Raw genomic sequence first — 15,011 nt, forward strand, 5'->3', positions numbered from 1 at the left:
TGTGTGTGTGTGTGTGTGTGAGTGAGTTGTGAACAGCATTGATGAGAAAGAAGAGTGTATCTTCTGTGAGGGTCTCTCTCTCTTTCGCTCTCTCTCTGAAACACACACATGCATTTAGCTAGAAGAAGTTGTATTCTTGCACTGTGTCTCCAGCGTGTCTCCTCTTGGCGTGTTGGCATGCGTGCGCGAGACGTTGCCATGGAGCGCGATGTACAATGTCTTTGTTTTTACTCGGACACTGTGCACCATTTGTGCTGTGGGATGTTTTCTTGGGGATTTTTCTGATTGGTCTGCGTTTCTTTTCATTCTTCTCCTCCCTTTTTTTTTTCTCTTTCCCCCTCTCTCTCTTTCTCTGTCTTTCACTCAGCTTCAGCATCCACTTTCTTTCTTCTCTCGCTTCATGCTTCCCTTTCAGTGTTTTCTTATTAGCGCTTTAAAGTGTAGATGCTAGTGAAAGGGAAATGTTCAGTATTGTTGCTTAAATTCATGTGAATATTAATCAGCCTGTCACTTTTTACCACCACAGATGGATGGATTACTGTGTATTTTATTGCATAAACCCCAGATCAGGGTTTATTCTGTATATTAGTTTCAAGTTAGATGCATTTTAAGCTCTAAATAAATATAAATATATAAATAAAGATTATTTATTCGTTCATTTTTAGTAAGCACTTTATCAGGGTTGCTGTGGATCCGGAGCCTATCCCCTGACATGAGAGTTGACTCTAACTGGGTCTATCACAGGGCATGACACAAACACACACACACACACACACACACACATTCACACCTAGTAGCGATTCTGAGAACCCAGTTCACATACTGACGTGCTTTACAGTGCAATGGGAGGAAACCGAAATACCTGGAGGAGTAACAACTTCACGCAGACAGCAACTCAGATTCAGATTTCAACTCTATTTGAACTCTATCGCCTTGTGCCAGCAAGAACCTGCCTTTGTGATCCTACCTGATACTGTCATGAAATGTATTTGACGAGTGGTTAGATCTCAAAGTCATATTTCAGGTGTATTGTGGTTTAATTACATTTTTATAAATGTATGGGAAATAGATTTACCTAGTAACAAGCTTATTAGAAAAGAAACATCCTTATAGAGGGATATATTAAAGAGTGTTCATCTTCAGGCATAACATTACGACCACTGAGAGGTGAAGTGTATAAGACTGATGATCTCCTCATCATGGCACCTGTTAGTGGGTGGGATATATTAGGCAGCAAGTGAACATTTTGTCCTCAAAGTTGATGTGTTAGAAGCAGGAGAAATGGACAAGCGTAATGATTTGAGCGAGTTTGATTGTGATGGCTAGACGACTGGATCAGAGCATCTCCAAAACTGCAGCTCTTGTGGGGTGTTCCCGGTCTGCAGTGGTCAGTATTTATCAAGAGTGGTCCAAGGAAAGAACAGTGGTGAACCGGTGACAGGGTCATGGGAGGCCAAGGGTCATCAATGCACGTGGGGAGCGAAGGCTGGCCCGTGTTACTCGATCCAAAAGACGAGCTACTGTTGCTCAAATTGCTGAAGAAGTTAATGCTGGTTCTGATAGAAAGGTGTCCGAATACACAGTGCATGACGGGTCAGGGCTGTTTTGTGAGCAAAAGGGGGACCAACACAATTTACGGAGGGGGGTCATAATGTTATACCTGATCGGTGTACATCTGTAGTAACTCTATTTACCCTTTTTCCCAGTACACTTGGTTTTCATCCTGCTGCTGGACTTATTAGACTAAACTTATCACAGAATACACAGAATTTTATATCTCAACATTAATATCAACAGTTAGATGTGTAGATATCTTATATACAAGCTTTATATTAAGCACCGCTGTGGAGTGTGACAAAAACATTCAATGCTGAAAATAAACACAACAAAACAGGCACAAATTTCATTTTTTGGTCAAAAAAATAAAAACAGACTAGGACCTATTCCTTTCCCTGCTTCAGAGCTAATATGCAGGAGAAAGCGGTTACTGAATTTGAATCAATGAACCGGAGAATGACACACTTAACCGAGTGGACATAAGGCACTGCATGCTTGTTATATTAAAATGGCAGTGAGCGGTCGAACAGGCTGAACTGGAACATAATAGCTTTGACCAACAACATGTGTTCATGTGAGTGTGAGCGGAAACGCAATCTGTGCCGACTCGGATGTGTGGGTACACACATCTATTCGCACATAGGCACACTGTGGACTAACGCTTTAACACAACACAAGCTGCTAATTATTATGTGTGTGTTTGGAACAGCTCTCCACAGTGCAGTATCACACCACTGAGGCACAGTGCATGAGTGTGTGTGTGTGTGGGAGACAAAGTGCTATCGTCATGGCATATTGGACATAGAGTCAGAAAGCCTGGAAAGCTATATTTACAATGAAATATGATGCCATTGTGAGTCTATTGTAAGTGTAAGCTGAGTGTTTTGTTAGACGGCCTACTTTATTTCTTAAGCTGTGAGGCTGATATGAACCCTGTAAACTGGCCAGTTCAGTTCAGGGTTTTTTTTTTCCAAATCAGATTATTGATTTCCTGTTAAAAATGTCTTAATGTTGATTTTTTTGTTAACCGTGCACTAGTGATGCTCATAAAATATGCACAGAACGATACTAAGAGGCAACGCTGTGGCTGATTTCTTTCTGGCTCAGAGTGTAGATTTACATTTCTGGTATTTAGCAGACGCCTTTATCCAGAGCGATTTACACTTTATTTCATTTATACACCTGAGCAAATGAGGGTTAAGGGCCTTGCTCAAGGGTGGCAGCTTTAATGAACCTGAGATTCAACTTCTCTGATCAGTCTTCTGATCAGTAGGCCAACACCTTAACCACTAAGCTACCACATCCCCAATAGAATCATGAATCAAGTTGTGAATGTTTGAATACTATTCATCTCCTTTGCTAATTTCTGTCTTTTTTTTAGCATAAGGAGCATGTCGACTGCTGTGCTAACTGTTGAATTATCAAGAAAAGTTCATTTCCAGTTTATTTCTGTGATACAGAACCTGACAGTGCAGCATACAGCTAATTCAGGGAGCTTGTTTTGCTAACACTGCTGCTATTGTTGTTAGCTAATTTACCACAGAAGCTCTTGCTAATAGTAAAACAAAATACACTAACAGTGGCAATATTTTTAAACAGAAATTTTATTAATATAATAATAATAATTAATTATTAATATTAATTAATTATTAATAATTAATTAATAATATTTTTAATTTGAGTTGCTAAACAGTGGCTTTCTATTAAACTTGATCCAAACTTTAATTGGCCTGTACTGTTCTCTTCCCTCCCTTCTCATCTATCACCCTTCTTCTGTTTTCCTTTTACTCCGTTTCTCTCTCTCTCTCTCTCTCTCTCTCTCTCGCTCCATTTCACTTTCAGATGGAATTTGTGTATTTGATCTGCTTAATGATCTGAATACTTTCCAAGATGCTCAGTGTACTGAACCTGCACGGTGTTCTGCTTGATCGTGTGTGTGTGTGTGTGTGTGTTACTGTAGAGATAAAATGACGCACCCTTAAAGAAATCAGTGTATATCTCCCTTTCTCTATCTGTTTTCTGTAGTGTTCTTTGCATTTCATTATGTCTATCAGCCTGTAGAGGTGAGAGAGAGAGAGAGAGAGAGGGAGATTGAAAAGAAACAAATGGCAATTGGATTGTAAAAGCCTTTATCAGTATAGCACGGTCTTGGTCAGGAAAACCCTCAGAATTTAATTCATGAGAAAAGTAAATAAATGAATCAATACACCAATCAGGCATAACATTATGACCACCTGCCTAATATTGTGTTGGTCCCCCTTTTGCTGCCAAAACAGCCCTGACCTGTCATGCACTGTGTATTCTGACACCTTTCTATCAGAACCAGCATTAACTTCTTCAGCAGTTTGAGCAACAGTAGCTCGTCTGTTGGATCGGATCACACGGGCCAGCCTTTGCTAACATGAGCCTTGGCCGCCCATGACCCTGTCACCGGTTCACTGCTGTTCCTTCCTTGGACCACTTTTGATAGATACTGACCACTGCAGCCCGGGAACACCCCACAAGAGCTGCAGTTTTGGAGATGCTCTGATCCAGTGGTCTAGCCATCACAATGTGGCCCTTCGCCAAACTCGCTCAAATCCTTACGCTTGTCCATTTATTCTGCTTCTAACACATCAACTTTGAGGACAAAATGTTCACTTGCTGCCTAATATATCCCACCCACTAACAGGTGCCATGATGAGGAGATCATCAGTGTTATTCACTTCACCTCTCAGTGGTCGTAATGTTATGCCTGATTGGTGCATGTGAATTTTTTTTCTTCTTGTAGTCGAGACCATAGCTTTTAGTATCACTGTATAATTCAGTCAGGGATGGTGAATATGATTAAAAGAAATATAGATAAAAGACGCTGACATGAATATCCATGCTCCTAAATATTTATAATCAGTAATATTATGCTGTATTATGACTCAGGGTTTGGATTTTGATACTGAACTGGTCCATGCATCTGCCAAACGAATCATGATTTATAACTGATTACCAAAGATAATAATTTTGTACTAATACAAGAACAAAAACATATTGTTTACTCAAAACTGGCATGTACTGGAAGCCAAAGGTAGAGGTGTGAATCGTGACTGGGATCCAATGGGAACAGAAAAAACAATTTTTGCTGTCATGCAGGTGGAGGCTGGAGTTTATATTATATTTATATATTATATTAAAACTCACTAGACGAAGAGAAAAAGCACTTGCATTTGCTCAGGAAAACCATATTAAAAAGTCTTTCTTTTGACTTTTCAAAATATTTATCTGGATATTTTTTTGCAGAATTAACTTACAATTCCTTGAAAAACAATTTCCCTTGTTTTGTTTTTTTTAATGTTGTCTCAATAACAACCGTTCACACCCTTACGTAAATATTGAAACGAAATGCAACTGAAACTTTATTCTTGGAAGAAAAAATACTCAGTGATGCCTCACATCATGCGACAGTCAATAACATAGTCTCCGTATCCCACAATCCTCAGTGAGCTAACCAACAACAAAGCACTTGATCAGCCACATGACACACATCACCTTTCTCAATCAGCGGCCTTTCGAGCGAGCAGGCATGCCTTACTTCCGGTCAGCTCCCTGTCTCTAAATAACGCGGTCAGTCTTTAGGTCAGTGCAAAGTCTCGCTCCTGGTTTGTATCTGGGACTTTTTCTGATTGATTTAGTGCTGTGTAGTTGATGAGTTCGCCTTTGTCTAGTGTGCTCTGTTTGCTGATTGCCTGTTTTTCATACTGTTTTCTTCAGCATTCATTAACATATATGGGACCAAATATGGGTATTCACAAAAAATGTAAAATCCATCTTATTTCAGTCACCATGGAGCAAACCAAACATCAATAAGATGGGTGCTGAGCTGCACAGGTCTTGAATTGGTTATCAAAACAATTCTATATATGATAAAGCACAATAGCTCACGACTCCAGGGTTCTCCAGTTCAAACCCGAGCTCGGATTACTGTTCTTCACGTGTATGTATGGGTTGCCTCCTGGTTCTTTGGTTTCCTTCAACCTCAAAAAAACATGTATACAGGTTGATTGGATATACTAAGTGTGTGTGTGTGCTTGTGGTGCCATGTGATGATCTGGCATCCCTTTAAGGGTGCATTTCTGCCTTCACCTCAGTATTCCTGGGATCTCTAGGCCCTGGATCCACCACAGGATAAAGCTAGCTAGATGCTGTGTTCCGTTATTGTGGTTTCAACAAATACTAATCGTGGGGGTACCAATAATGTGTGTGTGTGTGTAAGAGAGATTCCTGGTTGTTTATGACTAAATACAGACTTCTAAATGCAGGCCTGGAAGTGAGAATAGAAAATCGAAAGTACTGTTTATTCATTCATCTTCACTTAAAGTTCACGATGGCGGTTTATAGAAGCCACACTATCGTTTTTAACAAGAGTCATGAGATCCACAGGACCACAAGATTTATCAAAAAATCTCTGCTACAGGTGCATTAACCACTTAATTTTACCTATTGAGAAATATGATAAGGAAATCAGGATGGTACTGATTGCTGTGGACTGATGAGATTTGCTGCTACTTTGTTTCCACTGACTGTTAGTCTTGTGGTGCACAGATAAAAGTGTTCTCAAAGTGTCAAGCGGTAGGGCAGTTTTTTTTTTTTCCCCCTGTCTGTTTATTTTAAGGATGTTATCAGACATACCAATGAACGTTATCTCTTTTTAAATGACACTTATACTATATTAAATTATACTTGTACTATGTTTATTTTGTGTTACTGCTTTTTTTTGTTAACAAATAATAATAATAATTTTCATTATGAAGCAGTTCTGCAGAATCCATCTGATCCTCATTGGCTACACCTTTATTAGTTTATAAATCCTGTCACTACAAATCCACACATAATTATACAGAATCTCATGTTTTTTCTCCCTCTGTTTCTCTCTGCAGAAGCTGGCAGCTGAGTGTCAGAGTGCGGGCTACAGCGGCACTCTGATCCCGTACAAATGTGACCTGTGCAACGAGGAGGAGATCCTCTCCATGTTCTCGGCCATTAAGACCCTGCTTCAGGGGGTGGACGTGTGCATCAACAACGCCGGCCTGGCTCACAACGAGCCTCTGCTGAGTGGCCGCACTGAGGGGTGGAAGAACATGCTCGATGTAAGATATAGACATCATCAGTTCATTTTAATGCACATCTGCAGCATTTAGAAAAGAGTATTTTGCCGTCCATCCATTTTTGTTCACTTATCCAGGTCTGGGGCATCAGTCCAAGCAGAGAATCCTAGCCCTCCCTCTCTGTCGCCACCTCCCCCAAGCTCCTCTGTGGGGATACCCATGTGTGCCCCATTCTGTGCCCCACTGATCATACATGAAGAACACACATTAGTGTGTAAACTCCAAGATCAGCCCTTTAGGAATAGAGCCTGACGTTACCCCACACTACTGTTTGACTCCAGAGGCCTCCGTATTTCCGCTTGATTGTCTGAGTGTTAATGCTTTCCTTATACAGTCTGATTCATCGAGCTTCGCACCATCTATTCTTCACCAGAAATGTCTCCCATTCAGCAGTTAAGCATTTCCCATGCCTTTGTATTTGTTGCCTTGGCTAGCATTCTTACAGTGTTTTGTGCCAACTTTCCCTTCTCTGTTTCATTCAAGACCCAAAATCAGAAAGATGGAATTGTTTCACAATATAATAATATAGAAATGTAAAAAATTATTCTATCCTGAGCTCAGGTCAGGTTCTTTCTCCGCATCGTTTTTTTTCTGGGTTCTCTGAATTCTCCCAGATATATAGGCTTGGCTAAGCTAAATTGGCTAAAGCTTTGGCTAAGCTAGGTTTATAGGTTTGGCTAAGCTAGGTGTGATTGAGTGTAATCAGTAATTCAGTAATCCTCTGCCCTCTTCTGCATACCATGAGCTCACAAAAGGCCATGATTGGTTAATCCTGCTTTGATTGACAGCCTAGAGAGAATACTCAGAGAGTACTGCCAGTTTTGTTTCCTTGGCTTCCAGCCATGGATGTCTTAGGGATCACTGGGATTCGGATTCATTCTCTCCTGACAATACGGCAACTGCTTTTCTATCTATTTTGCTTTTCTGGTCTGTTCTGCTCAATTTCTCAGCCTCACTCTTTTCCGAAATTTATTCCAGCCTTCTGTATTCAATAACGTTCTTGTAAGATATATGGTTATAAAGTGACATAGTCAGGGATGATGCACATATGCAATAATATAAATTATTATCATACAGCAATATGGAAAGTAAGAGAAGAAGAAAAAAAAAAAAAGTGTCATAGTGGAAGATTTAGTACAAAGACATTCAGAGTCTTATATCAGTACAGTACAAGCATCAGTGTAGATAATGTATGTGATAAAGTGTAGCCTGTGGTACATACTATGGGTTGTGATTGTGGTGGTGTTATTGGTTCGAGTTTAACTGGACTGTTTCATTATTGTCCTCAGGGACGATTCTAGGATTTTCATTCAAGGAGGCTCAGTCCTCAATTAGGGTATAATAGTTAAAAATAATAAATAAATAAATAAAATAAAATAAAGGGTTGACTAACAGAGTAGGATGGTAAACTTATTGCAGCATTCCACTGTATTGCATAGATGTATATAACATTTGAGTACTGAACAAGACAAATAAGAGTCTTCCTGATCACACACACACACACACACACGTCCTCTGATCCTCGCTCTGCAACGCCGTGGTCTGCGGATTGAAGAACGCTCTGAAAGACGGGGAGGAGCCGAAGTCTGCCGCCGTTTTCATATGAAATTTAAAGGGGACTGAGGCGATCACCAATTTGTGTAGAGTTTATGGAGAATCCCAGAATTTTTAGGGGGGCTGAGTAGAAATGTTAAAATGGCCTAGCGACGCCCATGCTGCCAACTTTCCATAATCCTCCTTAAAAACAGTATAACATTGATCTTTCACCTTGTTAGTTCATGTTCCTGCTCATATGATGCATCAGTTTAAGTCATTATAAAAACGAAAGTCACTAAAGTTCTTGTTTTTCAGTTAATCTTCAGTTTAAATTAAATAAATCTAAATGAACTGACTTTTGCTAACATTGATTTAATTAATTCTAGTGCCATGCCTTATAATGTAGCTAGGTCTTGATGGATGAAGCAGAACTACAGCCATTATTTCAAACGTCCTGTATCACTCTGAAACACTTGATCTCTCAATCCCAGATGTCTTTTCCTTGGAAATAGCTGAGCTACATTTGCACCTCTTCTCATTTGGTTCGATTGGGTTTTTTTGCTTGATCCTGTGCTTCATACGTTTTAATATCCTTCTTAGGTGAACGTTCTCGCTCTGGCCATCTGCACGCGCGAAGCCTACCAGTCCATGAGGGAGAGAAACGTGGACGATGGACACATCATCAACATCAACAGGTCTGACATCAGGTCAAGTATTAAAAATGTGCCTCGATTATAGTTTTTATCCATTTATAGTTACATTTACTGAAGCAGAACATCTGTTCCTATTATCGCTTATGTTGTAGCAGCTAGAAACTTCTCTTTCTCACATTTTTCTTTCTCTATTGAAGTGAATAAGGTGTGTGTGTATGTACATGTGGGAAATAATCAACAGGGAAAATCTGACATGGATTCAAATAATCTTTTGTTATTTAGAAACTTATTTATCAGCCATGATGATATATGCTGACCTGTTCCTATAAAATGGTCATTGTTAACCTAGGTTTGTGCGAATATAAGGGTTAAAGTGAGCATGTTATCGTGTTGTGTGCAGTATGGCAGGACACAGGATGGTCCAGAGTGCTGACGCGCATTTCTACTGCGCCACCAAATACGCAGTGACGGCACTTACTGAGGGGCTCAGACGGGAGCTGAGGGAGGCCAAGACACACATCCGTGCCACGGTGACACCTCATACACACTCACACACTCTCTCACACACACACAGCACAAGAATATGCAGCAACACAACAACTCTCACAACTTACCGGCTTCAACACGGTGCCAAAACAAAAGAAAAATGGTATTTCGAGTGCCAATAAAACAATAAAAGATGTTTATTATTATTATATGATAGTCAGTGTTAATCATTTATAAAGGAATCTGGTTAGGTGTCACACATACTGTATGAATTATAATACATATATTTTCAATCACCGCTCACTGTGTGTATGGAGTTTGCATGTTCTCCCCATGCTTGGTGGGTTTCCTCCGGGTGCTCCTGTTTCCTCCCACAGTCCAAAGACATGCTTCTAGGCTGATTGGAGTCTCTAAATTGCCCGTAGTGTGTGATTGAATGAGTGTGTGTGTGTGCCTTGCGGTGGGTTGGCACTCCGTCCAGGGTGTATCCTGCCTTGATGCCCGATGACACCTGAGATAGGCACAGGCTCCCTGAGGATAGATCAGATAAGTGGTACAGACCATGACACATTTTGCCTCCTTGACGTGAGTGTCTTAATGCGAGTGCAGCTTCTCATCCATTAGTACAGCCAAAAAAAAACAAATATTCTAATATGCTAATATGAATTCCGAATCTGAATATACTGTGTTTTATGCCGTCTCCTTCTGGACAGTGTATATCCCCTGGCATAGTGGAGACCGAGTTTGCCTTTAGACACCACAACAGTGATCCAGAGAAAGCTGCTTCCGTGTATGAAAGTATAAAGGTGAGTCGAGTGTGTATAAGTGTCATGTATTAGATTCTATGACAGTCCTTTGACATACAATTCCTATGACGTAGTGTTTGAAAGCTGAAGACATAGCCAACGCCATCACCTACGTCCTCAGCGCCCCTCCACACGTCCAGGTAAGCGTTCTCACGACTATCCTTCCCTCTATCCTTATATGTATCCATCTCAGCTTGACCGAGTTTGTTTTCTCCCTCTGCGTTTCTGCCCGTAGATCGGAGACGTGCAGATGCGGTCGGTGGAGCAGGTGTCCTAGTGGCCGGACTGAGACGCGCCGATGGAGAGCGGAGAAGCCTCGGAGAAGCAGTGTCTCTCTGGCAACACCTGCTGGACAAACTGTACAAATAGATTTGAAACACAGAATCGAAAGGGAATTGGGGGGTTTGTGTGTGGTTTGAGGAGAAAAAAAACGTAGCAAATCTGAAAAATACGAAGCTTGTGTGAGAGGGAACTGCTCCATGAGAGAGGGAGAGGAAATAGAGAGAGAGAGAAAGCGAGATAATTGGTTCTGTTCCAATTTACACAAACACTGCTGCCTCAATGTGACGGGAATCTTTTTTTTTTCTTTTTTTTTAGTCGAGGGAAACTGGGAAAACAGAAACAAGGACCATGTAGGGCTGAAAAAATGGTCCCCACTTATGACCACAGACCAGAATGCTATCGGTTGCACAGTTTTGTTTTTTTTTTCCCCTTCATTTTTAAGGTTATTTGACATATCTGTCACAAAATAGGTGCATTCATCTCATATAAAGCCTTCTAATCCACTGATATCGTGATAGAATATCGGCTACTTCGAAGTGATTTAAATCTATACGTCCTTAAAGTAATGTATTCCCAAAACGACAGGCAAGTATATTCTTGAAGCTGTTTCTAATCATTTTTCTCAATTGTTTTCCCGACAAAATTCGTCTTAGATATAATGTTAAATGTGATTAAAATTCTCAGAAGCCGTTATTAGATTATTAAAGTTTGCCCATAAATAATAAAAAATATTTTCTTTCCTTCCAGAAACCCAACTTCCGTCTGCTTTTACCTACAAAGAGTTCGCCCTCATATCCCAGTTCTATCCACCGATCAGCTGCTGTAGTATAAGACATTACCGATGTTTTATAAGACTTTATATGACTCCCCTACGATGCATTAGAATTGCTCTGAGTTGCTAGCGCATTGATTACTGTATTATTATTATTTTTTTTTTTTTTACAAGTATTCTAACTTTAGATTGTATGTAGATGTGTTTCTCATAACGTGTAAACTCTGCTCATTCGCAACCGATCAGGAGAGCCTGAGCTTTATACATTTGCATTCGAACAAGTGCTTAAGGTTTTTTGGGGTTTTTTTGGAAGCCTGCATCCAGTGCATGATTTTTATCCAACCCGAGGAGGCGTTCTTGATGAATATCTTGATGTCATGACGTAGAATTGGTTTTTGCACTTTGGACTTTGGAGAAAAGAAAAAACAAAACAAAACAAAACAACAACCACTGACACCTTTCCTAGAGACATGTGACTAACTTTTATGTGTGCACATTATAAAAGAAGCTCCACCCTTTGTTCATGTGTACAGATAAGATATTCTTGTGAACAACATAAATCGAAAAAGATTATTAGTGCTGTGAATGGTGTGCTGTCTTTTTATTTCCTCGTGTGAACCGGGTTCAACAGAATACATGCTTTGCTTACCTTTGTATTAACCTGTACACGTGCTTTATACAGCATGAAGGAATACACAGATCAGGTTATGCATTATGAGCACTGAGAGGTGAAGTGAATAGCACTGATGATCTCCTCATCATGGCACCTGTTAGTGGGTGGGATATATTAGGCAGCAAGTCAACATTTTGTCCTCAAAGTTGATGTTAGAAGCAGGAAAAATGGGCAAGTGTAAGGATTTGAGCGAGTTTGATGAAGGGACAAATTGTGATGGCTAGACGACTGGATCATCTCCAAAACTGCAGCTCTTGTGGGGTGTTCCCGGTCTGCAGTGGTCAGTATCTATCAAAAGTGGTCCAAGGAAGGAACAGTGGTGAACCGGAGACAAGGTCATGGGTGGTCAAGGCTCATTAATGCACGTCGGGAGTGAAGGCTGGCCCGTGTGATCCGATCCAACAGACGAGCTACTGTTGCTCAAATTGCTGAAGAGGTTAATGCTGGTTCTGATAGAAAGGTGTCAGAATACACAGTGCATGACGGGTCAGTGCATGACGGGCTGTTTTGGCAGCAAAAGGGGGAAGAACACAATATTAGGCAGGTGGTCATAATGTTATGCCTGATTGGTGTATGTGATGCATCCAAATTTATACAGAATTATTCCTTTATCCCTTTTCACCAGACATTTTCAATCAGTATAAACAAATTTATTAATGTATTGACGCCAGTATGATATAAAATGAGTCAGGACTTTTGTTTTTCCCTCTGTGGGATAACCTTACACAGAATTGTAGTGGATAACAAATTGTAGATGCTTATGAATAAACACCTGGGGCATCTCAGAATGGGTTTGATATCACAATTTATTTTGAAGATAGACGTTTTTGTTTTGTTTTTTGGAACATTTCTATGAATATATTTCCCATAATAAGCTAGGTAAAAAAAAACCCCGGAAATATTTCTTAAATTCTTAAACCCTGAGTGTCTACTTTCATATGAGCCATTAAACACAGGTATGGAGTGTGACATGACAGAAAACAGGCACAAATCCAATTGATTTTGATTTAAATGATTATTCAACAGCAATAAAACTTCATCTTACTGTATTAAACACTGTAGATGAATCTGTGTTTGAAAGATCATCAGACCATATTACATGGTGTTACAGGAACATAATCAATGACAAAGTGGTATGATGGAGCCATTTATAATCGCTTTTAATTTCAATCTTTTCAAGTCCACCACCATGAAGACTTTCCTATGGCAGAAAACGTAAAGGAACAGCTTTGAATGTTACAAAAATCTGTTTATTTTTAGGCATAATCATTAGATTATGTTCATAAAATTCCCTGAGAAGGAGCGATAACATATTACAACAACAGCGTAAATATAAACCTGGGTTGTGTTGCAGTCAGCCCTGCTATTAGAGCTGCTGTTATTCCAACCAATCACATTGGAGAATTCGACAATTCGATTTTTATACAAGTTATTAGAAAAAACTTAAAGTTATTATAAAGAATATAAAGATTCTGCCACATAAATGTACAAAAACTGGAACCCCAAGAGTGATATATTGACCCCGTTTGGTCATTTTTAGGTTTTAGAGTTTTACACTTAGCTTTATCATCTTAAAGCATATAACTACTATGAATTATTTCGTAATTGCAGTGACTAATAATAAAAAAAAAGAAAGAAAAGTTTCAACCCACCATTGGCTTGTGGGAGTTTAAGGGATAAAAAGTTGTAATGTTCAGTGCAAATAATTTACACCTGATGTAATACACCATCAAAACACAAGATCCCCTTCTAAGTCTAATAAATCACAGGAAGACTTTAAAACATTACAAGAAATTATCATGTTAGTCTTTTTTGAATGTTCACGAACACATAAATGCAGTTTACAACACACAGTAAAGTTTCCTCAAATGTTCAATCATACCAAAGGGCTTCTACTTGTATTCTTTCACAAAGGCTACCCCTAGTTAGAAATATCAACTGTTTCACCAGACAGATAATATATTAGTGTGCCGAAAGAAACGTTTTATAGTGTCCAGAATTATGCCCTGACCAGCACAAAGGCAGATTAGGTGAAGACACACTGGGAAGAAGCTTGGAGGTTAAAGGTTAAGTCGAGCACATGCACCAAATGACTGACGGATATATATGGCAGCCATCTTGCACACCATGTATAAGTCACTCCTAAGTGTAAGGATGCCTAACAGTTGTAATGCACTATGTTAGCCATGTGTGTACAATTAAAGTTTTGTTTTAATTAAGCTTTAATATTCTGAAGCTTAATTCTATCTATCAGCCTAACTGAAGCAACAGAGTGAAAGAGTTAAAAAATGAAGCTAGTCAACAAAACTTTTATCCACTATTTGGTTTAGCTTGTCTATTATTGACAAGTTTAGATTTTGGGTTATCTGGATGATTAAGACGTACTTTGTGCTGCTCTTTGTCACTAACCTAGCTAGTTGAAACTCTAATCAATCAACAGAATTTCCCAGAAGTGAATAAACAGGCCACAATGCAGGCTAATGTTGTTGGCATGCTTTTGTTCACTTTACATGAAGGTCATTTTGCCCTTGGCAGCTAGAACAATGTAGATGACGTGATTTCCTTTGGTAATTTGTGTGGCCTGTTTTCTTTAAAAATGTAGGTCTACAGTGAAACCTTGCTTGCTAGACACCTTAATTAAGTTCTGGTTTGCTAACTAAAGTGAAAAGTAGCTAGCTGTAAATTCTATTTAGAGTCAATCTCATTCACTCACTGTTATTAGCCTGAATGAATGGCCTCAAAATAGCCACTAGGTGGAAATCAAGCACAAGAATTCTAGCTTACTGGCCCTAAAACCATGCAATTTACTGTTATAACGTTTTTCAAAGAAGTGTGTATGATTGAGAGTGAAAAGTTAATAGAAGCTGTTTGCTCAGCAGTTACTAATGCATCCCAATCGACTTTATCCTGTAAGAATACTGCAAAACCCATGAAATTCTTGTTTTCTTGTTGTAGGTCAGATTTATACGTCTAAAATGCATATCCTCAATTTATATATTCCTGTAAAGCTGCTTTGTGACAACGTCCATTGTTAAACATTGCTATACAAATAAAATTGAATTGAATTGAATTGTTATTAACCTTCTCAGCACTCTAGATATAAATATA

General features: G+C 39.4%; 1 protein-coding gene across 1 annotated transcript in view; it reads left to right on the forward strand.

Annotated features, from left to right (window-relative positions):
* dhrs11a (dehydrogenase/reductase 11a) overlaps positions 1-11,816 on the forward strand; it is a 30,914-nt gene extending 19,098 nt beyond the window's left edge. Inside the window, exons 2-7 of the mRNA XM_058383933.1 lie at positions 6,468-6,677; positions 8,832-8,926; positions 9,285-9,414; positions 10,084-10,176; positions 10,251-10,316; positions 10,412-11,816. Of these exons, the coding sequence (XP_058239916.1) occupies positions 6,468-6,677; positions 8,832-8,926; positions 9,285-9,414; positions 10,084-10,176; positions 10,251-10,316; positions 10,412-10,453 (636 nt within the window). The 3' untranslated portion in view covers positions 10,454-11,816. The remainder of the gene's footprint in view (positions 1-6,467; positions 6,678-8,831; positions 8,927-9,284; positions 9,415-10,083; positions 10,177-10,250; positions 10,317-10,411) is intronic.
* The last annotated feature ends 3,195 nt before the right edge of the window (positions 11,817-15,011 follow it).

The sequence above is a fragment of the Hemibagrus wyckioides genome, linkage group LG28 (assembly GCF_019097595.1).
Source record: "Hemibagrus wyckioides isolate EC202008001 linkage group LG28, SWU_Hwy_1.0, whole genome shotgun sequence".
In the NCBI taxonomy this organism is placed as follows: domain Eukaryota; kingdom Metazoa; phylum Chordata; class Actinopteri; order Siluriformes; family Bagridae; genus Hemibagrus; species Hemibagrus wyckioides.